This window comes from Temnothorax curvispinosus, unplaced genomic scaffold (assembly GCF_003070985.1).
Source record: "Temnothorax curvispinosus isolate PA1 unplaced genomic scaffold, ASM307098v1 QBEX01001628.1, whole genome shotgun sequence".
NCBI classification, from domain to species: domain Eukaryota; kingdom Metazoa; phylum Arthropoda; class Insecta; order Hymenoptera; family Formicidae; genus Temnothorax; species Temnothorax curvispinosus.
Genome location: NW_020211408.1, coordinates 180,163 through 207,599, shown reverse-complemented (window position 1 = coordinate 207,599; position 27,437 = coordinate 180,163). Strand labels below are relative to the sequence as shown.

Here is a 27,437-nt window from a genome sequence, read left to right as displayed (position 1 = left end):
ACATTAAAAACGTGAAAAAAACTATTTTACAGTCGGTTACCGATGACGTTCCGAAAACCGATCAATTTCTCGCGTGAACAAGCGTAAAAAACTTTTTAAATGACAGAAAGTTGGAAAAAAAATCGTTTGAGTTTGAAAGAAATACATTTGACTCACCGGTTGAATCGAAGTCACCCTCCAACGGCCTCAGTGGTCTGCTTATACTTTTCCTCTTCGACGGGGAATGTTTCAAGGCTGCAACATAAAACCACCGATGCCATAATTTCTTGCTCGAGCTGTGCGAACTTAACATCAAGTTATTTTTAAAAACCGCTGTCAAAATTACGCGTATTAAGTACGCTTATTAAAAGGGCTCAAAACGCTACAATAGCCATTAGTACCGTGGCAAGGGTCGAAGGGCATATTATTGGCTTCTTCTCGTTAATACTGTTTTAGTTTGCAGAAATTATCATGGAAGTTATTATCCAATTGTTAGTAAAATATCGTAAATTGAGTTGCTAAATTTTTACCATAATTATGCATGTAAAATACTTTCTGCTTTTTGGTGCATCGCGATATAATTACGGTAAGTTTTAAAGACAATTATGAAAAGATATGAAATTTTCTTAGCTCTATAAAACTAAAATTGTAATCTAGCTTAATACGTAATTTATCTTAATCATTTTAAATAAACGCGTTTACGTTACATAATTTATCTATTTATTAATCTCATCAAGTAACAGATAAAGTTTTATATATCGCGATAATTTGTTTTATCCATAATTTTAATTTTGGACATTTAAATTTTCTGCTTGAATGACAAATCTCACTATAACACTAGACTTGCCATGGCCATGTATAAATATAGTTCTTTTCTCAGTCTATGATTATACTATTCTACTGTCTGTTAACAAACTCTAAACTATGCTATACGTACTTATTGTGTAAAATTAGTATAATTAAAATACTTATATTTTAATTAAATTATACTTATAATTTAATTATACTAATCGCAGGCATAGAATATCTAAAACATATATTGTGAATAAACGAGAATATAGTCAAGCGGACAACATCTATTGGCCTCGCTTGCTTTTAAGCTTTTCTTTGTGATTAGCAATTGTCACTTGTATACGTACTACGTTTTAATCCATGCCTACGTAGTTAATCACACAGAAAAAAATATGTACGTACATGAGAGAACTGTGCTGGAGTTTGCAGAAATACATTTTATGCATACGTAACAACTAGATCTCATTGTAACTTGCGCAGACGTCCATTAATCTATCGGTCCGTGCTGTGATTATAGGGTATGTCTAGGCTAAACTAATTGCTGCACGATACCGAATGTGACAAGGAAATTTCAGGATTGTAGAGTTTGTAGAGAAAGAAATTGAGTGGCACGTTGAGTAAAATACAATTATCGAAATCTTGGTTAATCTTTTTGCGAGATGCTGTGGAAAAATATAATGTAGGGAAAGTATCTATAACTAGTATCGCGGTTGTTATTCTTGGATATATTGAAAGACGAATGACCTAGATTTATAAAAAAAAATTCTTAGGCTGTGTTGCAAAATGTGTGTCAGAAAAACAGTGGACGGAAATATGTGAAGAGTATGTAAAGAGTGATAAAAAAGAGTACACGTATCACAATTTTCACAGACAATGGTTGCAGGAGCAATGGAAATAGAAACAAAAAGCACACTCACAAAGATGTCCGAAAAATTCACGTATAATTCCGCTGTTTAAATTCGCTTTAAAAATTCGCTTAAAAAGATCTTTTTAGTAGGAACATCAAGTGTGAAAGAATCGTATGTGTTAGTAAAGACATAAAAAAATTGTGCTTAAGGTTTTATTGTGTAAAAAATATATTTATATTGTGAGATGTAAAACAAGCTTTATGTGCATATAATTGATTTTTCCAAGTAGATTAATTTACTGTATCTTTTTCAGTTCAAATTCAGCAAATGAAAAAACAAAGATATAAAAATAAACATGTGACATTCCAATAAGTTAAATATCATATCTTTGAGTATCACATGCAGAAAAATCTAATATTAATTCCGTAAGTTATTTTTGCAATAATTATTTTAGAATCTCATTAATATTATCATTCAGATTCTTCGAAAAAATCGTAAAAGACGTTTTATGCAAAAATGCAAAATTGGAAATGAGAGGTGAGATAAATCCACACACTGTAAAATCAAAGAACACAGCATGAAAAACAGATTATTCATAAAAATACATATACAGGCAGAGAATTATGTGAAAACAAACGTTACATACATTCGTACAAAAATGGACAGATGGACGCACACATAGACAGAGTTACCTATATAGCTGGTGACGAGGTTACGGAATTTGCGGTGATTCCCCTTAATCTCAGGCAGGTCCACTTTTGGTATTCAATTTTCGAGTTTCGATCGGTAGCAGGTCAGATGAGGTCATTGGGGGTCGACACGAAAAGAAGTGCACGGGACACAGAAACATCAATATTTAGCTAATTTCGCTTATAATATGATTATGTATACCGGATTATTGAACGAACGACAAAATCATAGGGACTGCCGAGAATAGATAGAAACATTAAAGAAAAGCCAGGGTACATCAAACTTCCAAACGTATTGAAAGTTGAAACACAAAGCGAGTTTAGGCTTGTATTTCCTTTCTGTAGTCGGATAGGGAAAATTGATATCGTGGATACTGTTGCAAATTATTATCCGAGCAGATCAATTAAGCCTTGTTGCATTCGAAGATTTATGCGACTTAAGCTACTGCTGCTTCAACGACGCTTTCACGCATAGTAATTAAAAAAAAAAATATTACATTAATTATACGACTTTTCCTAAAGTGTTTGGGCTGTCAATTGTAATCTGTTTATTCATATGAAAAGTATAACTGATAGGTGATCAACAAAACGCAAACGTACGTAACACAACAAACACATTGTACACGATACAATATGAAGACAATATACAAAGTGTAACGCGCTGATGATGCGAGAAACTTAATATGAATAACGACTACGAGGGGATGTTAGTCACATAAGTGGAGCAATGTCAATAATGATGATAGTATACATGACGGTAGTAACAGTAGTAGAATGCTAGCAAAATAATGACAGTAACAGTAACAGCTTTGGTAGTAGTAATAGTAACAGTAGTAGTAACAGTAGTAATAGTAGCAGTATAAAAGTAGTAGTAGTAGTAATAGTACAGTAACGGTAAGTTATAAGTGTACGGGTGGGCTCATAAATGAAATGAAGTTGTAAACAGCGAAAATGTTTATTGTAAAATATATAAATATGTACAATGGTGCCCACGTTCAGTCGATAGCTGAATATTTTCACAATAAAAAAAATTCTACTTCTACCGATTATTCTCGCTCTCACACTCTCGCACTCTTTCTCGAATTAATCTCGTACACTCACGCGGTTCTACATTTGCTATTATTGCCAAAAATATATACGTTCAACATTATTTATATCGCAGAGATTCTTCTACAGATATATAGATCGCACAAAATTAATTAGCATCTCTATAAAGAGCCTTTGTCGAGAAAATTATGGCATGCATACTTTTTTCTCTTTAAAACAGTCATGTTAAACAAGCTACTTGAATGCTCGGATGTATTTCGTGCGTTCTACTACATCTTTTCTTTACTAATATGCTCTGATGGATGAAAATATCAATGATTGCTTTGGCGCATCGATAAGATAGAAATTTTTGCCATCCAAATTTCATATTTATATATTTATATATTTATATAATCGATATTAAGGGAATTTTCATAGAACTTTGGCACATGATATTATTGATAAAAAAATCTAAATGATAGAAATCATTTTGATTGTGACAATCTGTACACTAACAAGTGCACATATATCCTCAACTATATTATAGACTACTATCAAGAAAAAATTATTAACAAGCGAAGAATATTTAATTCCTTTTACTTATGTATTATTTTATAGAAACTTGTTGTAAAGACGATCGTTTTTCTCAAACATGACTCTAAATAAAGTTCAATATTAAGTAAAAATGCTAATGGAAGTCAAGATGAACAATATCGATATATAAAAAATACTCAGCTATACCTGTGGACACCAGTGATTGGTAATTCGCTATTTCTTTTTTTAATAAATATATCGAAACAAAATTGTGTATCAAAAATATGTAAAGGAAAGAAAATATGCAATGCACAATGAAGTTGAATTTGCAAAATAAAGTTATAAAAAAATAGGAAAATTATATATATAATAAAATATACATAAGTGTATTGTGTTAGCAATTAGTTACACCAAAACAAAACCCAAAAATGATCAATTGACACTCATAAACCCAAAATATATCTTATTCACAGCATTGATTCGAAACGAATGCAGGTATCCGAAAAGTTCTATTTTGGATCGGATTAAATTATAAATATCGCATTCGTTAAGATAAAAAAGCGCGTTATTCTTATTTTACAACAAACAATTCTTAATTTATGCATGATATTTCATTAACTTACGCAAGGCACTGATAGATCAATAAAATTCGAATATAACCATGATATTGATGTAAGCATCGCGTCTATAATTTTCGGATATCCGCACAGTATATTTGTCGCATTCTCTGCAGTCACTCAAATATCTTATAATGCTATTATAATCATTAGAACATTTCTCTGGACGGCTAAATCTGTGATAAAATCTATTAAGACAAAATTGAGTCGCTGTGACCTGCGCTTTCAACACTCTTAAAAATATAAATCTAGATAAAGTCTATTAAAACTGGCATCGCTTGTGTTAATCCTGATAATAATTACGAGTAAAATATTTATGGAAGCTAGTATTTTGTTGGCTTTCCTAAATATTCCAGCTCTTTGTGACGAGTTTGTTACACGCCGAACAAAAAAATATGTAATTATACAAGTAAATTGAGGCTGCGTTTCGATATTCACTGAAAATCTATAGTACGAAAAATCTATAGTATTGTATAAGTGACGTAAACTATAGATTTTCAGTACTGGCAGTGAATATCGAAACGCAGCCTAAGTGAACGAGTTTCGTAGCAAAATGTAACAGGAAGAAAAATATATGTTTCTAGCTTACGGCTTACTGCTGTCTATGAGAATTGGTATATGCTTTTTAAGTAACATTATAAGTACCCTTACTAATTATATCATCGTAATACTATATGCATATTGTAAGTACCAGTTTTGAGCTTTATTTATAACTTTCGTTCTACTCTCGTTTTTCGTCTCGCGTTAAGTGTTTAAAATATATCTCAAAAGCGTCAATAAAAGGTACTATTCGATAGCATTGTATATGGCTGAATCACAATACTGATATTATTATAAACCGAGGTTTCAATTTTTGTAATTTAAACATCTTGCATTGACTAGTTCCCCTAGTTAAAACTAATATTTATTTTTGCCTTCGTAAGAAGTCAATTATCCCTTGTAAAATGCACTGGATTAATGTGATCAACCAGAAAACAATGGCGCTACCGGTAGGTAAGTAAGCGTGAAATTACTCATAAATTAGCGAGTTTTGCTGAGTGTAATCTTGTAGTCAAACTTGTTAGGACAGGTTGATTCGGATGGTACTTACGTGATGGTATTTTCTTAAATACTGTCTTGGCCATGAAATCCTGAAAGCGTTGCGCATAAAATCCTGGCCGATGTACTGATACAGTGTCCTTAGAAAATAAAAAACATTTCTTCTATATTAACAATAGGACGTTGAGACCATCTCAAAAGAAAGTTAAAGACTAATATAAAAATTAGATTATAAAGAAAATCTATAAACTCGCGCACACGCATGTGCATTATGTATATGTCACTTACCCCGTCATGTATCATTGATTTCCACGTATGTTCCAGTTTCTTTTTTAACCTGTAGCTTTGCAAAATGTCGATAACGCCAAGGAACAATAAAAGACGTTCACCACGCGCGTTTCTGGCAGGAATTCCACCTGAACTGTTAAAAACATAAAATAGAATTAATTATAATTAAATAACATATTAGTACACATTCATTTAAAGGATTTGATATATATTATGCTTACGGTACATCATCCTCTTCATCTATTGGTTCGCTCTCAGCCTGAATACTCTCCATCGCTGTACTATGAGCAACCAACCGTTGACGATTTATACTGCGTGATCGATTTAAAGCGGCAGCGCCTATTCTATCCTCTCTCTGTTTCTCTCTCTCAGATTGAATGAATCCATCACTTTCGCCACCCGTTTCATCAATTTCTTCATCGGCACTTGCCGATAATCTTTGTTCTTGCTGTAATATATCATATATATGTATAGTATGTGATGTATGCAAAGACGAATATATATTGACATTTACGTGATATGAAAAATGTCACATGATATTTACAGCTTTTTCTTTTGCAGCCTGGTCAAGATTATGGATTCCAACAAGTAAAGAATAATCCATAATTTTGAAACTTTCTAATACACGACAATCCCGTTGAATAGTTTTTACTAATGCACCATATGTATCGGCTTCTAAAAAGATACCCTCTGGATGATGCTCTATGAAATCTAGGTCTTTATACGTTGGTGAAGACTTCGAACGTTCTCCTTTTGATGCCTAAAATTTTTAACATATAATGTAATAAAAAAAATTATATGTATATTAATACACAATACTTATGAATATTCACATAATATTACAAACCTTTCTCTTGTATGTAGACCCTTTCAAATCATATTTTTGATGTAATTTTACAGATGAAGGTAAAAGATTATTCATAGCAACTAATCTAACATTTTTACTATTACACCGATAGCAATACAATCCAAAAAACTTTGGCAATAACGTTCTTGGATTCTGATTTAAATTCTGCAAAAAATAACATTGTTGTTACCAAAAAGAAGTTTTTTGTATGTTTTGTAAAATAATAATTTTAATTAAGTCTATTTCTAAAACATACCATATAATATCCTGGAAGTAGAGTTTGCAAAAACTCTCCTTCTTTATGTTGTACAGTCTTTATGATAAATTCATCATCATCCGTTAGATAAAAGATACTCCCACTAGCGCCAGGATTTGATAACTCGCGCAGTGGTGCACTACACATTGACATCTAAATGCATACATGTATTTTATTATTAGTACAAGACTAACATTATAATTTAGGAAAAAAATTCTAAGAGAGAAGGAAACAGAGATTTATCTCACCAAAAAATCATCTGGTTGAATGCCAAAGAGATCTCTAAAGTAACGAAATGCAATGGGTGCATAGTTTTTAAATTTAAACTCCGAGAAATGATGGGCCGGAGTGTGATTTGATCCTTCATGGGGAAAGTTCGTTGTCTCCACCGTCATAAAGTCTTGCATTAATAAATCGCGTTCCGGTTTACTCGCAAGACCACCAACAGCATGCTGTATACCCAATTGAATAGATCCCATAATTTGTGTCGTTTGGATCTGTATAAAATAAATAAAAAATATATAATTAATCATAAAGATATAATTACAGGTATTATTAATCTTAATACTATAAAGTGATCATGCCTATAATATTAATAAAGAAAAGACACTAATGTCTCAAGCTATTAAATGAAGAAAGTGTAATCTCTCCTTGCAATAAGCTTGCACGAAGTGATTGAATCAGTAAATACAACATGTGTAGCTAATCATCACTCTCATTGATAGCTGAATAAGAAAAGTAGCTTATCTCTTTAACATCATAAGACCTTACCACTCATACTGTTCAACATGATATAATATAAGCTTATTAAGTCTTTCTCTTTCATTTAATAATACCCTTTAACTTTGATTACAAAGCACAAAATCTGATCTGAACAAACTATCTATTAGAAGTGCTACACTGGAATTCTTTCCATACCTTCTTATATGTGATTTCACCTCCCACTCCAACTCTTCGATGCCCAATCTTTCTCTCTCGTTCCGATTTGTTTCTCGATACCCCCGCGGGGGCCTTGCCACCTGTCGTACCATGTTGTACTATTGAGCTCTGCAAAGATAATTGATAGTACATAAAACATTCTTGTTAACACCGAACATATACTTAAGGAAAATAGTTTCACACTTGTACTTTGAATAATTATTTAATGCAATCTGAAATGCGCGCGCAGAGAGGATTTAACTATAGTTATAGGTTCCAACTAACTCGCATTACGCAATGCCTCATAATACATACTACATAACATCTCCTGTGGCATTTAGCGCTATATAGAGAAAATACCGAAGGTGTCCCTGGCTACGCGTTATTCGGATGAATAATTATATATTAACAAGGAAGAAAAAGGGGTTCACATAGACGCTGCTTTGTTGTGACTGATATTGCCGAGCTCGATCTCGTACATTTCGCAAAAATATATGATTATCGAAGCATGATATCCGCGATAATCTTTCACGTGCAACGGTGATTTATAATGTATACTTCTCTTCTCTGTGTTTCTGCGCGCGTTTCCCGAGCCGTAATAACAAGAGCAAGTCGCAAATTCGAGAACCTGTTTCGTGCGCAATTTGAACTCCTCGCGAACTTCGCAAGCGTGCAAGAATCGATCCTGGACGCTCGAGCGTAAATTACCGATGACGGGCAGATTTGTACGTCGTACAAAAATAGAAATGATTTCGCGAGTAAACGTAGGATATATCTGGCGCGACTGGCTGTAAATAGAAGATTAAAGAAAGATGTTATGATCGGTGTTAAATCTATTTCGAATTAATTCAAAAGGTAAAACAATTTGTTTGTTCCAGATTATTATCCGCATTCCTATCTTATCTTACGCGCTTGGTGTAAAATTCTATTTGGAATGTAATAATGCACACATTCGGATTAAATATATTTCTATAGAATAAAAATCAAATGGAAAGCATATAAGCGATTAGCAATAAGTACAATATGAACGTGGATCCGCGCAAAAGTGGAGCAAGCGTTAATGGAGAAAAATTAAAAGATGATTAAATCAGCACATTACGAATCGGAACGACTTTTTCATCGATGCTTTCTTTTTAAAATTATTTAAGAAGTAAAAACTAGGCGAGTCTGGTGTATAAAACATTACGAGTTATTTACTCAAAAACCAAGGGAGATATGCAATGCTTGGTATACAAGGTTAAGAAAGGCATAACAAGTATAAAAAATTCTCTCTGAAACTCCAAGTGAACGAACATGGTTGATAGTCGTTTTCATTTGAATTGTTAATACCAACAATAAAATTATTATTTATAAGTTGGCTTCTAACACGCGCGCACATATCGAAGATGTGTCTCCATTTATATGATTGCATTAATTGCTAATAATTATTTAAACGGGTCATTGGAGTGTTTATAAAATACCCAAATAAAATCAATTTTGCCGTTTAACAAAATGGGACACACGCGTTTTTTTCCGTATATTTTAAGAATAATATTTAAAGAAAGATCGATACTTACGTCAAATGCTGTTATTTTCTCTCCGGTCGATTTATCTGCAAAAGAGACGAAGACATTTTAATTACGTCGCATGGTGTAATGTATGTATTTTGATAACAAATAACGCGCTAGTTAGATAACGTGATATAGTTTCGTAAAAATAAGCAATATGTGAAATTGTTTGTAGAATAATTCAGTATTATAATCCTTATAAAATTATGAAAAATAATTAAGAAGATCCATTAAAAAGATCATATACCTAATAGTCATATATGTATATCATACGATCTGCATAAAAACGTAAAAGCCATCAAACCATAATTTCAAAAATTACGTAAAATTGATATTTTGATAATAGTTATATTTATTACTAAAATTTTACGTAAATTTTATCAAATAATTAAGTAAGGACTATGTGCTATTTTATATTAACATCCTGGTGTAATCAATTAAGAAATCCATCATTTCTTTTTGTTTTAAAAATAATGTTTTATTTATAATATGATCTGTTAATAGAAATGTATATATGAATACATGCAGTAATGATACATGTAAATTTGAAAGTCTATGTCTATGAAGTCAGCAATTTTTAAAATATGCTTCAAAAAAAATAAATATTAGGTATAAGAAATAGTGTAGACTCAGCGGCATTTTTTTGCGCGATCAATTCACCAAAGCGAAATTGCTTCTTTTATAATGCAAACACGTGTGTGCTTTAATAACGAATAGACAACAGACTTTCGAAAAATATTAATTGCTTATTAACATTTCATAGTCCATATTTCTAGTGCACACTTACTATTGAACGCAAAAGTTCGAATTTACTGCAAACCTGATTTTCTAGATTTACTGAAGATGGCAACATTATCTGTATGAATTACGTAATTATACATTATCTACATTACATATTTTCGTATTTATATACTATTCACAAATAAATGCGAAATAAACAAAATATGTATGTGTGTGTGAGAGAACGTGTTAAATGACATAATAATAATTCTCATATTTTTTTAAAAATAATTTTTTAAAATGAAAATCGAAATTAGAAAATCGCTTTTAATGCTAAACACAAGTCCAGAGAAATCTGTTAGTTACGATAGATTTATCGATAACGAATGACAAATCGTTTATTATCTCGAGAAAGAGAGAGAATCTTAGATTAGCAAATTACTGCGAGCAATATCGAGTTTGATATTGCAGAAAAAGCGGCACGTGTAACGTGCCGGGAAATAGCGATTTGCGATATCGAGTAAAAAAGGCCCCTGGGATGACAGTAGAATAAGGGTACACAACGAGTCAAGATGTCCTTACTTAGCCTTCTATTTTTAACCCCTCGTCTTCCGTTGCGAGCTCGTGACTCAAACGCGCGCGGTGGTCTTTGTTCGTCATATTTTTTTTTCCTCCAACAATGAAAACAAGGAAAAAGCAGGAAAAGCACCGTCGCCGAAACGTCGTCAATGAATTTCTGAAAACTACTAGGCGCGATAAGCGATAAGCGATGTTTGCACAGAAGAGAGTTCACGTCGTGAACTGGTGACGTTTCTCGCGCATTGCGAAAAAACGTGTGAAACTATTTCCATTCGAAGCAGAATGAATTGCGTTATGTAAATGCAGGCTCTCATCCTTGAGATAATAAAGACATTCTTCAGCGAGATAATGTTCACTTGTTCTTTCTTGCTCGGCACAATCGAAAACTCAGAACGTAGTAGGTTCCGATTATAACTACGTCGTGTAATGCTCGAGAGAGAAAACATGAACAAAGAAATCTCACAACAGTTGAAATGTCAGGCCACTGAAGGAAGTCACTGAATAGTATGTAACATAACATTTTATGTCGCAAACTTTAAAATTGTAAGAATAAAATATAACAAGAGTATACAATTTTCTTCATCTTTCTAAAAGATGAGGTGAAAAGGTAATCCAAAGTTTCTATCGAAAACTCAGAAAATGATACGTTTCGAGTATTATGTCGCGTGTATAGAGCTCTCTCTCTCTCTCTTTCTCTCTCTCTCTCTCTCTCTCGAGAGAGAGAGAGAATACGTGACAAACAAAGAAATCTCAGCTGAAATGTCTAGACGGAAGGAAGAGGGGATTAAAGTCAGTGAATATATAATATGACATTTTACATTAAAAACTTTACAAAGGATAAAACGCGATGACAAAATATAACTTTCTCCATTCTCTATGGATAAGAATGGAGGAAAAAAACGATAGTCCATGAAGTGTTCGACAAAATTCCCATATCTATTCATACAAAAATACGACTCGTACGAATAAACCGATATAGCGCGGGAAGATTTTTCTAGGCGGAAAGATAAGAGGGAAGCTGCTATCTTTCGAAAAAGAGGAACAGTTCGGGCGAGAAGCAGTATTACGCGCGCGCGTTCCACTTTTCTCCGACGCTGTTTTCCCGGGCGACGGGGGAAAAATCCATTTCTCGGATGGCACGGGTCCGATAACGGCGGTGTTATCGCGATCGCGCGGCGCAGATCGCGCGAATCCCGGGAGCACAAGGTTTCCACGTGCCGCGGCTGGCCCGACGCCCTATCAGCTGTCAAACGCCGCGAGTTGTCACCTCGGCTGGTCGCGGCGAACGAATCGCGGCACGTCCAGCGATCGCGTCGCGCGACGACGATTCTTCCCGGTCGCTTCTCGCGCGCGGATCGAACACGCAGTGAAAATCAATTCGCGAACTCTGGGCGGCAGTGTGGTCTAGTGGTAGAGCGCCAGACTTGTAATCTGAGGAACCAGGTTCGAGTCCACTAGAGCCGTGGAATGTTTTTCCGAAAGCTGCGCCCCTCCGTGCAAGATTCAGGCCCTTGTGCGGAGCAAACTGGGCTCCGTCTTTCGGAAAGAGACGTTAAGCCGTTAGTCCAAAGGGTTAAAGTGAGAGGAGGATAGTTATTGGTGGTAGATTGCGAAAACCCTACGGGAATATACAATAAATTGAGAACAGTAGGTTCACCGACAGGTTCTCTGGGATTGAGTCTATTGTACCCAAAATAATCCCTCTCCAATATCTTTATAAATTCACTCTTAAATAAAGTCCATTCTTTTTCTATATCATACATGCTGGAACTCTGTGAAAACAGAATGTTTATAACTCATGTTATCAGAGATTTATATCAGCTCTTTGCAGTTATTCTGAATAATTTAATACTTAATTAAGAACTCGATCGAAGTCGCAATGAGTGAAGTTTAGCCTCCTTTTTGTAAAAATATTTTTTTTGAAAATTGCACCGGGTTGTTCCAACTTTGTCGTACCACATTGTTCCAAATCAATATTATTTTACGGTTTATTAATTCAAACGGTTCATTAATTAAACAAAAAAAAATCTTTTTCTTTTAGCTGACATTCCTTTTTTCAAAAATCAAACATTTGTTTATCGTTACAGGTTGTTCGAGATTGGCGACGGCAAGGACGAAACTCGCTAAACAGCGTTCGGTCGATGACTCCGATACTCGAACGTGTCCCGAATTTTCTCTTCCGGACTCTCTTCGTACTTATTAAAATTGCACGTACGCATGGGCCGCATGGGGATTCCGCAAGAGCCTGTGTAAAACTTTAATTAGCGAGTACACTTCAACCGTCTTCTATGATGAACCGAGAGACGATCCCCCGGCTCGTCGGGGAAAGATCTCAACGGGACCCATCCGTTCGAACGAGGGCATCCAGCTCCCCGAAATCCCAATAGAATAGAATCCAATGAATCCGAGAAGTAAGAAACTACTCGTCGAGCTTCGCTCTTTCAGTTTTCAATGCCAGATATCTCTGTAATTACGTAACGCGAAGTCGCGCGGAAGGAAAGTGTGTCATGCGTGGAACGCGTGGTGTTTTCAACGAGGATGCACGAGCCTTCGGGAGTGACCGAAGACGTTCCACTCCTTAATACTCCGCATTTTGTTAAATGCGTGTGCGCACCAATCACCTCTACAATGGCAGATTGTCGTGATGGAACGAGTTTCTCGGCTGTGTCGCTCGTTGTATATCGTCATTTTAGCGGAGCTAAAAATTTCCATTAGTCCCGGTCTGCAATAGGTGTAAGCCTTGGTGTAAGCCTTAAGAAATTGTTCAATCACAGTTGAATTTGAGGACAATAATTGACTGTGATTGGTCAATTTCTTAGGGCTTAGGGGTTAAAACATTTATTGTAGACCGGGACTTGGTCCCCATCTACAATAGGTGCTTTAAGCCCTAGTCTTTGTTTTAGAGAGAAATTACATAGGTTCTAAGCCTTAAGCTCTAAGCTTTTAAAGATGGGAGTTGGTCAACTCGCTTCGGTTAGAGATTAGGGCTTAGAGCAGCGCGAGGAACGCTCAAGGCCAAAAATACGTCACAGTTTAGAGCATAAAGCACAAGGCTTAGGGCTTAAAACACCTATTGTAGACCGGGACTTAGACGTTCACTGTTACTCGACATCGACAGCTATCAGCTGTCCAACTGGCGAGCGATCAAACGTAAGAGAAATCGCGACACGCAGCTTTTAGTAATCGCGGTCGCACATACCTCTGCTGTCTCGTGAGACGAGCAAAGTGATATCCCGTCGGGAGATTTTATTACAATTTACATCGCGACGACAGGAGGGCCGACGGCCGACGGCTCGAACCGTCAAACAAATTTATCCATCGATCGATCGCAGGAGGAGCCACGTCGTCGGCACGCGGAGCGCATTTCGAACGAACGTCCCTCGGAACTCGGACGACAATACGAGGTCTCACGTTCGCGCTTTGTAGGTCGGGTGACACCCATTAGCTGTCAAACGGTCGACTAACTCCAACATTGAACGACTAAGTCGATCGACCGCGACGAGCCGTAGGCGCGTGGAACGCGAAGACCCGAGGATCGATCGTACGAGCGATCGACGGGCATCGAGCTGATCGAGCGTCAACGATTTGCGCCTCGCGAACGCCGAGAAGATCGTCGTCGAGCAAGGAAACGACGCCCAACGCGGCGTCCGGGCTCCCGGTATAGGTTAGGTCACAACGGTGAGTCCGGGCACGCGGCAGGGGGGCGGCAAGAGGGGGGGGGGGAAGAAAGAGAGAGAGAGAGAGAGAGAGAGGCAGAAACGGAGCACGGGTGTCACAGGTTTCGCACTCACAGTCCTCCTCGACGATGGATTGCTCCGGCCTGAGGTGATCCACCGCGGGCTGCGCCGGCACGGGGAAGCTCGTCGTCTCGACCACCTCGATCACGTCCACATTGTCGCCCGAAGCCATTTTGCGTGCGTCGCCTCCGTCCGATCCCGCACTGACTCACGCGTAACGGCGGTGGTGGTGGTGGTGGCGGCGTCGGCGGCGATGGTGGTGGCGATGACGGTCCCCCTGACAATCCTGACAGTTGTTCCTCGAAGGAGCCTCCTCGGTTGTCGCTCGGTCCCCGTCGCCCCGCAACCGACGCATGTCGTTCGACGCTCGCCGCTGTGCCGCGGACCGCGGGCGGCGGTCCACCCGTAACGTTCGCGGCGACGCTACGCTCCGCGCGCGCGGCGAGACCGATCGCGATTGATTACGCGACCCGTCGTCGTCGTCGTCGTCGGAGTAGCGCCGTCCCGCGCGACATATCCGTCGTCCGCCGCGGACAGATATACCCACCGACGGTTTCCTCGAATCGCCGCGCGGAGGAAGAGGCGAACTCACGTCAGCCACGCGTCGCGATTGTCGCGAATCGAATCTTCTCCGGCCTCGACCCGACACTCCCGACTGCTCCCGACAGAACGGCACTGACGGCAGACGGCACTCACCGCACTCACGTCTCCACGAGAGCTATCGAGACTCGAGAGAGCGCCTCCGGACCTCCGGAGAGCCCTTCCGTCCCGCCGTTTATCGACCGAACGTCGTTCGCCGCGATTTCTTCGCGACACTGGCGCCGCCGGGCGGCCGCGCGGCGAATCCCGACGCGGCAGGCGCGTTTGAATTCGCCGCGCGGTTTCGCGCGCTCCAGCACGCGTACCGACCGGAAGACGCGATTTGTGGGAGCGGAAGGCGCGATTGCGGAACGAGCAAGAGAGCCGACGTTCCGGAATGATCGGGGAAATTAAATTGAGAGTTGTACGGGGAGAATTTGAGAATCTTTTTTTTAGAGGAGATTATCGATTGAGAACGTATACACCAGTAATGCTTGATGAGTCTTGAATATGACTCGATGATCGCTTCCGGTTGTGAGAACGTTTCTCCGTTTGGCGCTAATTAATATAAATATCGATACCAAAACTTTAGATTGGATTAACTTTCTCGAGGTTACATTAAATATTTATACTTGGTAATTAATTAAAGAAAGAGAAAAATGATTTATTATACTTCATAATGCAATGGTAATGTATCGATATATCTCGTGTGTAATATGCTTACAAACATTCTGTTTGTAATTAACTTCTCTGTAAATAATTATATAATAATGAAAAAGATTATGAATAGGCTTTTTTAATACGCGATGCGTGTTTCGAAATAAATACGATCCGAAATGTACTTTGTATTCTGTATGTCTAAATGATTAATGTATCTACGTATAAGAAATAATATGCGTCAAAATGAACCTAGAGCTTATTTCTACATTTTATCTTAAATAAAAATTGCATTTAAATATATTATACATTTCATTCTTACTATTTATTTGCATATCAAATAAATCTTATTAAATATGAAGTTCGTTGCTAATCAAGATCTGCTACAATTTCGATAAATTTTTGTGTTCATCCTCGCTAGGAAATAAAAATATTTAGTACTATAACATGTAGGATATATTTGTTTAACAAATAATGTTTCAACGTATAAATGTACGAAACGTCCGGTGCACTAATTGTAAGTAAAAGATCTAAATTGATTGACATAATAAGTACAGTTTCACATATGTGTTTATATATTTTAGCTACGTCATGGTTAAGTTTCAGTGGCTTCTGAACAAGACATTACTGCAAAGAATATTCCTTCTAAGCGTTAACGGCATAATTGCACGTGAAATATTAATGGGCTACCTCGATTACAATAATAAGGTTATCATTTAAACATTTTTCGATATATAATTAATATGTGCGCGCACAATTACAAAAAAAATTAATTTTAGTAGTAATAACGAATAAATGAGTTAGAAATCAGGTTGCTTTAAATTTTTCTACAACCAAATTAACATTTTTTTAAATATAAATTTTCTTTTAATATAAATGTTTACAAATTATTATTATATTTGCCTCTAAAAATAAGGTAAAAAGTTTCTTTTATTGAATAGTTCACGTTTCAATAATTATATTTATCATTCTGAATAGATATCCGTTTTGTTTGCCAGAAAACGAAGCATGCTCAATGGTCAGTCACGAACGTCGTATATCATGTATCATTAATTAATTATGTCGACTGCATTCATTATGGAGCACACTGATCGCGCAAGACAGTCCATATAAAACGTTTCGCTTAATGTGCACATAGACAGACGAGATTTATACGGTGGAACATATTATTAATTATCAAACTGCTCCGTAATTCTATCATGGGGTTGTCCGTCTCCTGTTCGGATACTTCCGCGTGCAATAACACATTAATTATAATACATTTAATAAAATTTTTCATGTTGATTTTGCTTCGCCTATTAATGGCGATAATGTCGTCACAAACCACAACTAGGTACATACATATAAATTCACTTTTCTCACGGTTTTATAAAATTTGTTAATTTATAGACTCAATCTCTCGCTTGAAATTATTAAAATTAGCTTTACTAAATTGTTATTTATTTTTCATGGCATTTTTAGCCGAAGACTTAAATGTCTGTTCCGTTTAATCACAACATATAATCAAATAACAGAACACATTTATAACATTATAAAGTCGAGCGGAACGTGTAGCTCGCCGCTGGAAATATTTCCAACTTCCTGTTATTGGAAACCATTCCGTACTCGGGTCAGCTATCTGATTTAATTAATCATTTATTTAGCCGATACATCCATTGTTAACGATTTTTATCAGCTCCAAGCATCCTTAGCGTTGACCTTCGGCATAACAAACGTTAGATCATACGCTCCGTACTATCTGTTCGACGCTGACCCTAATTCATTTAGTAAAAGGACGCCGGATTTTTTATTTCTCCTTGTTCGACAAAAGTACCGCCAGTCGAAAAGCAGGCCACTTGCCACGCAACGTCGATTCCGCGGCTCAAATGCAGGAAACTTTAATTACTCCGGTGAAACGAACTTCGCTCTCTTGCGATACGCTGACCTTGCGTATACCTTTTCTCTTTCTCTTTTTCTCCGAAGGTGGTTGAGTATATGGAGTCGATGTCGTACCGACAAGCCCGGGAAGCTAGCAGAATGAAAAGTAGTCGAGGACGCTTTCATTTGGATGGTGCCAAATCATCCGCGAAGGATCAATGCGTAACTAACGCAGAGAACGAGTAGATCTCTGCGATTCTGTAATGAAACGCGCTTAAATTAAATCGAACATCAATATAAATCGACTGTAAGCTTATTTCTTAAATTAATATTGGTGGTACTTTTTCATTTATGGTTTTTGATGTATGCGAAAGTATCTTATATTTTAAATATCTTATGTATTTTTTAAATGTCTCAAGACAAAATTGTATTCACGATTTTTAATAAATTTTTCAGGAACGTTTATTTAGATTTAGAGTGTTCGGAAAATTACTACTGTTGCAATAATTTTCCGGTGCTATCTGTGTATCATAATGTCAATCGTACATGCATATAGTCATTGGGCACGTGGTTAATATGTGCTCAGAGGTCGTCTAGTACAGCCTTCTCGCAATCCTCCAAGCATTTAAATAGATATCGCGAGCGTAAAGTCAGAAAGTATATGTAGTATTTCCTGCATAGGACGCAACAAAGGAACAAAGATATACCGATGAGCGGTATAATTTAAGGCTTACATGCAAAATGATATAATCTCGAGAAAACCATTGTGAGATCAATCTTCTGCCCAAATCTGTCGAACTTATTACGCGAGAAGGAATTTTTAGGCAAACAATGGCTCATTTTGATTAGTATACAAATTGAAGGAAAGACGATTTTAGAATTATTATTGGATATTAAAAATGTTGAAATATTGTTAAATTATTAGAGATTTTGAATGTTGAATTATTGCTAAATTATTAGATATTTAGAATGTTGATAATAATTGATGTGCTCTTGAAATAACAATCGAAAATTGTTTGAATCTTCACGAATACCTCACAATCAGCAAAACACATCATGTACCTACTATTGTGCTTCAATATGTATTTCTGTCTCTATTGTCTGGTCTATGTATTATTAGTGTATTTATCTAGTCTGATACGTCATACACATGTGTTTCATTGCGTCGCGAGTGGAATGTCTTGTGATCAAGAGACACGGTAGCGTCTCGCGCCAAGTATACGCGAAGCGAGACGCACCGTGACTCTTTTACGCGACGCAACGAGTTGCGAGTACTCGAGATTTTGAGATCTCAATAACGAGTGAACGGATCAAGTTCTAAAAGTAGGCTTGATCGATAGCTTGGGGTCGATTTATAAATAAAAGTATTCTTATTTTTCCCTTACGTGCCCTATGAGCAGAGGTTTTGTGATGTAAAGTCCGAAGTGAGTAAATTTTTATTAAGACACGTCATCGTCGTCAGATAAAGCAAACTGTATTGTAGTTATCGGTCTGTCTCACAATAAGACATTTTGATAAGCGAAATCACACAGAAATATCATTGTCAAAAATTTAAAGAAACTTAAATTTCCGTTTTAACGTTGAATAATATAGTTTAAATATTTGTTATAATAAATTATTATTAAAAATGTTTGTCGATACATTTTAGTAATGCGAGATTAAAAGATTTGGTAAATATCTATAAAAAATCGAACCTTACCGATGACCTTGACCTTGACATATGTTGGCAAGGTCACCCTCCTGAGTGACCTTATTCAGAAGGTTTTAGCCGGCGGTCATTGTTTATTAAAAAGTTACAAACAAAAAAAGGTTGAAAAATATAGCAGTTATTTTGAGTACTAATAGAGATAAATAATTGATATTTATGTAGAAATAGATATTTACCAAAGATTTTTACAATAATACTTATAAACTAATTATAGTAGATTTATGAGTATTGTAAATAGAAAAAATGAAAAAGAAAATTGAGAGTATGTAAAGATTATAAGTGGTAAAGTAACAATAAAATTTTCAGTAAGATTTAGGTCGGTATATTCATAGTTAGATCTTTAATCTAGATCGTCTTAAGTCTAATTAAAGGCAGTCTTAAGACTCCATCCAATCAATAAAATGACCGTATTAACATCTTAAAACATTACTTAAGACGATCTTGAAATAAGATCCGACTATAAATACCGGCCTTAGTCTCCTTTACAATTTCTTATCAAATGAATTATGAATTTACAGAGCGCCAGTTATAATTCATTCGGGAAATATACTTTGTTAAGATATGTATATTATTTATACAAGACTAATATTTGGTAAAATAATTTATGAGTATAGGTGACAAAATGTAAAAACAATTCCCATAAGATATCCCTGTTGTTGTTTTTCTGAACATTATGAAAAGTTTGATTTACAAAGTAAACAAAGATAGTAGATATCTGTCTTGAAAAATTTTCGGCAGAGCTTCGAGAAACTTTAAGATGGAATTTTATACAAACTATATAATGTAATATACTTTATATTGATTTTATCAATTTTTTAGCCGATAAAATCATCGTAATAAACTCAGAAGAATCTATCTCGTGCAGTATTTGCCGCACAAAACAATAAAAAAAGAACTCTCCTCTTTTCTTAGAATATTACAACTTACGTGAAAATACAGAGTATTAAACGGAGCTATTACGTTATGGTTCCTTTGACGCTGGTTCTTGGTAGAACAAAATGGAATGTCTTTTGGAATGATTCAGTTTGCCCATTTCGCGTTCATATACATTCTGGGAGAAGCAAAAGAATATTTTTCTTTAGATGAATTATATAAATAAGAATTACGTAGTTCTTGTAATTCTTATATAAAATGTAGATCATCAGACACATGGACATCTTATATATAGTTAAGTTGTGTCGATTCCCGTCGACAAAAATCAGAATCGTACGTCATCGTGATGCTGCGCATAGTAAATCAACGGTAGAGTTTACTCAAGTGATAAAGTTGTTTAAGTGATATTAGGCGATGAGCTTGAAAAGGTGACAGGGAGAGGAAATGTCTTCGAAAGCGGAGTGGTTTCATCAGCTTGCGCGAGAAAGATTACCCTGCAGAATCTATGCGTGCCGCATATATGCCGTATAAACATTGTTATCGAAACTTCATTTACTCCACAGAAGCCGCTTGAACGCGATTCCGTTTCGACGCGCGCGCAACCAAAATTAGGAAAATCGCACCGATCGGTCAGCTCGTGGATTATGTGTTGTGTAATCACCGTTTGATATTTTTCGTAAAATAAGTACTCCGTGATGTCTAACAAACCTAACGTAATTGACGTATCTGAGAAGAAACAAATTGAACAGCGAGATTCAAGTAAGTACACGATATTTATAAACTAAAAGAGATTTTGCTGAAGAGTAATATTTTTTGTGTGAAAATTTTTGAAATACTCTTACTAAAGCTACGAGAAATAATTCGGATATTTCAGGCACGATAGTATCTATTGTTAATAATAATTATTTAGCTTTTATTAATTACTTATATATTTGGTACAAGTGTGTATATAAGATAAGGAGGACCTATTTGAGTCAGTTAAAGAAAAATCGGATAAAAAATTTTCAAGACAAAAAGCCAAAAAGGCCCTTCTTAATTACCCTGAAAATTGAATAGCTCATAGCTGTTTCTCTTGAAAACTTTTTACTCCATTTTTTTCTTTAACTGACTCAAGCACAGCCTCTCCTTGTCCTATACAACGTGTGCGTGCATGTAATAATTTAAATTATATGATACTTCTAGTTATAATCGAAGATGTGCCAAATGCAAAAATTGCGGATTTCGAGACGGCGATCAATGTCGCCGGGACCGGGAAATTTCAATATCTCCTCATCCTTGCGATTATCCCGGCCTCCTGGGCATCAAGTATAGATACGGCTAATATGTCAATGATACTCGCATCGGCGGAGTGCGATTTAGGATTGTCACTGGTTGACAAAGGACTTTTGAATGCTATTACCTACGTAGGTGAGTGCACAATACGGTATTCGCGAAATTATTTTTAATACATTCAGATTATTTCAGGTAACGCTAAAGCTATTTCAGGCTATACTAAAAGAATACTAAAGTAATATAAACAATATAAGAAAACAATATAAGAAATTTATCTGTATTAAAACTCGTACTTAGGTATGGTGACCAGTGGTTTTATATGGGGATTCCTCGCTGATGTTAGCGGAAGAAAGAAGATTATATTATACGGCTACATGGCCGATGGTATTTGCAATATATTATTAGGATTTTCGCAGAACTTTGGGATGCTTTTATTCTTCAAATTACTTAGTGGCCTTATGTGAGAAAAATATCACATTAATTATTAAATTCGCTAATACACAAGCACACACACACACACACACACACACACACACACACGCACAAAACTATTTGAAAGGAAACAAAGAACTAGTCTATTTTAATCTTAAAAATATAATTCCAAATTTTTATATATTTATTGTATATTTATCACTCAAAAGAAGTCAACAATTGATTAAACTTTAATCACGATAGCGTGAGCGGCCCATATTCCTCTCTTATGGCATACTGCTCGGAATTTTATGGTGCCAACGGTAGAACAAAGATACCAATTCTCGTTGGCTTCTCAGTTTCTTTCGGATGTTTAGTGAATGCAGGTAGAATATATTGGCGTTTATTTATCATAAAAAATAAATTATATAAACAATTATATTATCAACGACAGTCTTAACATAAATTTAATTTTGCATAAAAATAATATTTAATGCGTACAATTGTTGTTAGGATTGGCTTGGCTAGTGGTTCCTCAATCGTGGTCAATTACCCTTTGGGATGGTGCCTTTGTCTATAATTCATGGAGGCTCTATCTGTCCCTCTGTGGAGTACCGACATTGATAGGCGTCATTGGCCTCTCTTTCTTCCCAGAGAGTCCTAAATTTTTGATGACGCAAAATCGTAATGAAGATGCCCTTGAAGTTTTTAAGAGAATCTACAGTATGAACACTGGTTTACCGAAAGATAATTATCCTGTAAGTATTACGATTACAATAAGAATCATGTTATATAAAATTACTTAGGTGGTTTATAAACAAAGATGCCTGCAAGTATTTCTATATATTTTTTCATCGTTAGATACGCGCCTTGGTTGATGTGAATTTGAACAGTAAAACTGCAGAGCAATCAAAATGTCAAAACGGTGTGAAAGCAAGCTTAAAAAGCGGAATACAACAGATGAAGCCTATTTTCTTAACTCCATATGTGTCGCGTGTTTTATTATTTGTTACTATACAATTTTGTGGAATGTTAAGGTAAGCATTTTATTATTTAGGGTAACTCGGGGGAATATGCCAGTGTGGGGAATATGCCACTCGTTATATTTAACAAAGCGACGACTAAAGGCCATCACACACAAAATTGCATAGGCTGCATAAGCGTAGCATAAGAACGCTGGACCAATGAGCATCTTATGTAAATTAATATACCGACTTTATGCTGGATGCTCATTGGTTTAGCGGTTTTATGTTACGCTTATGCTAAGCTATGCATTTTGTGTGCGATGGCCTTAAAAACGCTCTTGTAAATACCATGAAATTGTTCATAGTTCTGTATCTGATGTTTTGCACAAGTTTTGTTTCTTTCCTGGCAGTATTATAGTTTTTATTTTAATAATATTATTAAAATTCAAAGAAAGTAATAGAAACACATTTTTTACACGTTTTAAAACACATGTTTTAAACAATAATGCCTCAAATGTATACGAAGAAAACTAAAAAAAAAAAAAAAATGTAATTGAAAAAAGTGTAGCTGACAGTTATAAAATTTAAAGTTATATTTACAAAGTTTTAAGATTTCAAGGTTTATAAGGTTTTAAAATTTGTAAGAGCTTTAAGGTTTTAAAGTTTTTAAGATTTATCTTTCATTTTAATTTCAATTGTTGCAATCCAATATTACATTAATTTTAATAATACAATTTAATTTTAAAATTATATTTTTTATGTTAAAAACTATTTGTTCTGACTTATTTTAAAGACTATTTGTACTGTTTTTATGCATAAAATAACTTTTGAAGTTAAATTACTACATATTTGTATGTAGTAATTATTTTAGTAGTATATTATTTTATACTATGTGGCATATAATTTTTTTTAAGTGTGGCATATTCCCCCGAGTTACCCTATATACAAACTATATGTAATTGTTTTTCAATAAAACGTAATATTATTCTCGTGCATTTAATTACTCTAAAACTTTTGGTTAAAATTTAATATAAAAGTGTATGAAAAAATGTATTCGCCTATTAAATAGACTGTGAAAAGCTTTCTAATATGGATAGCCTTATAGAAACGATTAATTTTAATTTTATTATTAGCTGCATAGTAATTCGCCGCAAATAACAGTGAGGTTTGTAATTGTCGTGGTTGTAAATCTCGGAGTTATCAGAATGGCGAGTAACACGGTAATAGCGATAATGTTCATGCGAATATCCGTATAACGCTCCCGAATCATGCTTTTTTACAAGATACAATAAGGTAGATGACTCGTAAAAACGCAGAATCTCGGTTAGTCATATAAATGCCGCGTTGATGATTGAATGACAGAGAATTTACAACCTTATCAGTGCGGAAGATATCACACACATCTGTATCTTCATGTTTCGCTGTTAGCTGAGATATATCCCATTATCTGTGGATACATATCGCCCTGGGATACTGTGTACTTGCATATCACGTGTTCTACTAAATTCTTCTACTAAATTGAAGGATGTCAGCCGAGGAGACAAACGTAAATTGAATACACATCGTCTTCGGTTCAGAAGTCTAAAATCTTCTGCTGAATCTTCTACTAAATCTTCTACTAAATCTTCAAGCAAGATCTTCTACTAAATTAACGGACGTCAACCCAACAGCAGTAACAAAAATAAAAATACGTTGTTTATCGGTTTAATTGTGCAGTTTGCGATTAAATTGCATCCTCTCTTTATACTCAGAGGCATTATCGAACTCAGTGAAAATTTTCCATTGATGTAGAGCGTTGCATTGATAACGACCAAAATAAGCGAGACAATTTTCAGATTAAACAATCAATTTTTTGTAGCATATATTATGACGAGCTCATTTTATGTCTGTGCGAACGAAAGGCATACATATGGAAACGTTTTATCTTTGCATTTAAATAAAATACAAAGCTAAATTATATTAACGCAACTACAGTTTAACGCAATTGGATTGCAAAATGATAAAAGAAGAGATGCCGTTAATAAATTATTTAAAAAAGTTTCAGAATTATATGCTGCGCGTACTTTAATTTATTCACAGTCTATTTAAACGGTTTATTTAACATATATTAAATGGTTTACCAGACTTTGCTGTGACAATTATATATTGATATATGTGTTTGTATTGATTTATTTTTTTTTACAGCGTAAATACTTTTCGCCTCTGGCAGCCACAACTTTTTGCGACAATCAACCATTTTTATAGTCTTAATACGAATATAACTAATCCTACTTTTTGCGAAATATTGGACTTTTCGACGTCTATTAATGCAAATAAAACTGTATTGGAAGGAACATCAAGTTGTGAAAATGTAAGATAAAATAATTTTAAAATATAAATTAATTAATGTTATGTATAATAATAAATTAATGTTATGCATTTAGCTGCTATTAATATTTTGCTACATGATAACTCTTTTTATTATTTTCTTACATTTTTTAAATAAGTTAATTTTTTCAGATTGTTGTATCCGATTCAATGTACATCGACACTATTATTGTATCGGCCAGTGCTAGTATTTGTATATTATCTGCCAGCATTTTTGTTAACTATCTGAAACACAGATATCTATTACGTAAGTTTCTGTTAGCGTTTTCTTGTTTCTTAAACTAAAAGTGTTTTACTGAAGAAAAAAGTAGAAAGTACTAATACTTTATATCTTTCTATCTCTTTCGGATATAGTTATCAGTTATGGATGCTCGCTTTTATGTCTGATCGCTCTAATCTGGTCTACAAGTACGTTAACCACCCTTGTACTCACGTGTTTATACATTGGATTATTGAGTACGAGTTTCAACGTTGTGGTTGGTGCAACTGTTTTGCTTTTTCCCACGTCTTTGAGGTTTGTTACTTAAACTTACAAAACGCGCGATTACTATTGACTTGCAAGAAAGATAATTAATACATGCACGTTTTACTTTTTATTTGTCAGAGCCATGGCAGTAAGCATGGAATTGATAATAGGAAGAATGGGAGCCATGTCCGGTAATCTCATATTCCCCGTTTTACTTGAGTATGGCTGTACAATGCCGATAATTAGTCTGGCATGCTTCACTTCGCGTAAGTATGCTGTTTTATTCCAAAATAAAATCTTAAACATGTTATTAATGTAACATTGAAAAATCGTGATGGCAAATAATTTCATAGTAGGATAATCAATCTATTTTGAAAGATTGAAGATATGTTTTACTTACCTATATTCAATACTACATTGCGTTATCCTAATAGCTTTCTATTTATTTTACATATTTTATTTTATTATCTCCTACTAATTTAATTTTTTAGTATGCATGCTTCTTACGTGTTTCCTACCAAATACGCGCAAGCATGTGGTGTAAGTTACGCTAGAAGACCGAAGAGGGATATAAGCACAAGACAAGTTTCATTTCTTACGATCATCTCTGTAATAACATCTCCATCTTTGAGGATTCACGATCGCTTAGCAGAGCCGAACCGGAGGCTCCAAAGGCCTGAATCGAAGCTTATCGCGAGCTATGATCGAGCCCATACGAGGGCGGACAATGGCCATGCATATACATGCACCACACAACGAAAGACTGCATGAGACCTTGAGTTTCACTTTCGACACATCCTGGAGAGCCCTCCAGCCTTCACCCACATGCTCATCCCCCTCTATCCCGCGCTCCTCCTCGTGTGGACGCAGCTTTATCGCAGATCTCAGGACCTCGCCACCTCCGTCGATCGGTGCAATAATATGTACCGACGTAAGTAAACTTGCACGCCCGTAAATCTTCACCTCGAAAAAAAATCAGAGGAAAACATGCGAATATAGCGTGAATGTTTATGACTGTAATAATTAAATGTATTGTTATCATGTTTTGCCTCCGAATGTTGACGACTAACTCAGAAATGATTTAAATGCTTTTAAACATATGTGAATTAGGAGAAAAACTATAAAGCGTATCGCGCGTTTATATATAACTGCTTCATGATATTTAATTTATATAAACATAATGTGTAAACTTTTCTTTGATAATAAAATGGATGATTCTCGAGAATTATCACATAGTTAGCGATTATAAGATTTGTAAATTGCTTATACATTTTTTATTGTATTTGCAAATTGGTTTAGGATTTGTAAATTGCTCACGTTCTTTATTTGTATGGCGAAAAACTGTGATACAATTTATAAAAACTATTATTTTCAGACAAATATACTAATGGCAATATACTTGATATGTGTATATTTTACGTACAATGGTTACAATAGTAATTTAGTTACTTCAGAAAATGATTAATCGCATACACACAGTTGTAGTTTATGCAAGTATAATATAATTAATATTTATATTACAAATACATAACTATTATATTATATAAGTGTACACGTATGTACATACGCATAACAAGAAATATGTAATTATTCTCTTCTTGATAATATTCTTCATTTGGAATTAGCGCAATAGCAAAACAGCATAAAGAATCCTGTTTACCACATTGCGTTCGCGCAACAATTAGACAGTTAAAAGATTCGACGGTTAAATGCCTATTATACGATCAAATCGCACGCTCATTTAGCTGTTAATGAAACCACGTAGGGTCGCGGTTTCTTCGGCGTTTCTCATTGTAATAAGGGCTCCGTGCTCCGTGGCGCCTGAGACTGCATTCCGCATAAATTGCGGAAGAGAACTATGCATTGC

General features: G+C 35.4%; 2 protein-coding genes across 12 annotated transcripts in view; one reads left to right on the top strand and one right to left on the bottom strand.

Annotated features, from left to right (window-relative positions):
* LOC112466925 (phosphatidylinositol 4-phosphate 5-kinase type-1 alpha) overlaps window positions 1-15,251 on the bottom strand; it is a 35,219-nt gene extending 19,968 nt beyond the window's left edge. For 4 of the 11 annotated variants that reach the window (XM_025035340.1, XM_025035289.1, XM_025035294.1 and 1 more), the window contains exons 1-12: window positions 14,470-15,250; window positions 9,389-9,423; window positions 7,833-7,961; window positions 7,163-7,411; window positions 6,915-7,067; window positions 6,659-6,823; window positions 6,356-6,571; window positions 6,033-6,259; window positions 5,812-5,944; window positions 5,576-5,663; window positions 2,312-2,374; window positions 157-234 (exon numbers count right to left, since the gene is read on the bottom strand). In XM_025035340.1, the coding sequence (XP_024891108.1) occupies window positions 157-234; window positions 2,312-2,374; window positions 5,576-5,663; window positions 5,812-5,944; window positions 6,033-6,259; window positions 6,356-6,571; window positions 6,659-6,823; window positions 6,915-7,067; window positions 7,163-7,411; window positions 7,833-7,961; window positions 9,389-9,423; window positions 14,470-14,587 (1,654 nt within the window). In that variant the 5' untranslated portion in view covers window positions 14,588-15,250. Of the gene's footprint in view, window positions 1-156; window positions 235-2,311; window positions 2,375-5,575; window positions 5,664-5,811; window positions 5,945-6,032; window positions 6,260-6,355; window positions 6,572-6,658; window positions 6,824-6,914; window positions 7,068-7,162; window positions 7,412-7,832; window positions 7,962-9,388; window positions 9,424-14,469 lie in introns of all 11 variants that reach the window. The other 7 variants (XM_025035298.1, XM_025035305.1, XM_025035323.1 and 4 more) reach the window with 6 other exon arrangements.
* Window positions 15,252-18,814: 3,563 nt separating this feature from the next.
* Window positions 18,815-26,968, top strand: LOC112466985 (synaptic vesicle glycoprotein 2B-like). The gene is made up of 12 exons (XM_025035383.1): window positions 18,815-18,932; window positions 20,653-20,848; window positions 21,272-21,496; window positions 21,659-21,821; window positions 22,037-22,158; window positions 22,286-22,530; window positions 22,634-22,809; window positions 24,922-25,087; window positions 25,237-25,351; window positions 25,459-25,618; window positions 25,709-25,836; window positions 26,062-26,968. Exons 2-12 carry the CDS (start codon window positions 20,785-20,787, stop codon window positions 26,112-26,114), a joined length of 1,617 nt encoding a protein of 538 aa, XP_024891151.1. The 5' UTR covers window positions 18,815-18,932; window positions 20,653-20,784; the 3' UTR covers window positions 26,115-26,968.
* The last annotated feature ends 469 nt before the right edge of the window (window positions 26,969-27,437 follow it).

Coding starts and splice junctions, on each gene's coding strand:
- LOC112466985 (XM_025035383.1), top strand. CDS start 20,785: ATGTCTAACAAACCTAACGTAATTGACGTATCTGAGAAGAAACAAATT. Junction 22,531..22,633: donor TACCGAAAGATAATTATCCT/GTAAGTATTACG, acceptor TTTCATCGTTAG/ATACGCGCCTTGGTTGATGT. Junction 25,837..26,061: donor TCTGGCATGCTTCACTTCGC/GTAAGTATGCTG, acceptor TTAATTTTTTAG/TATGCATGCTTCTTACGTGT.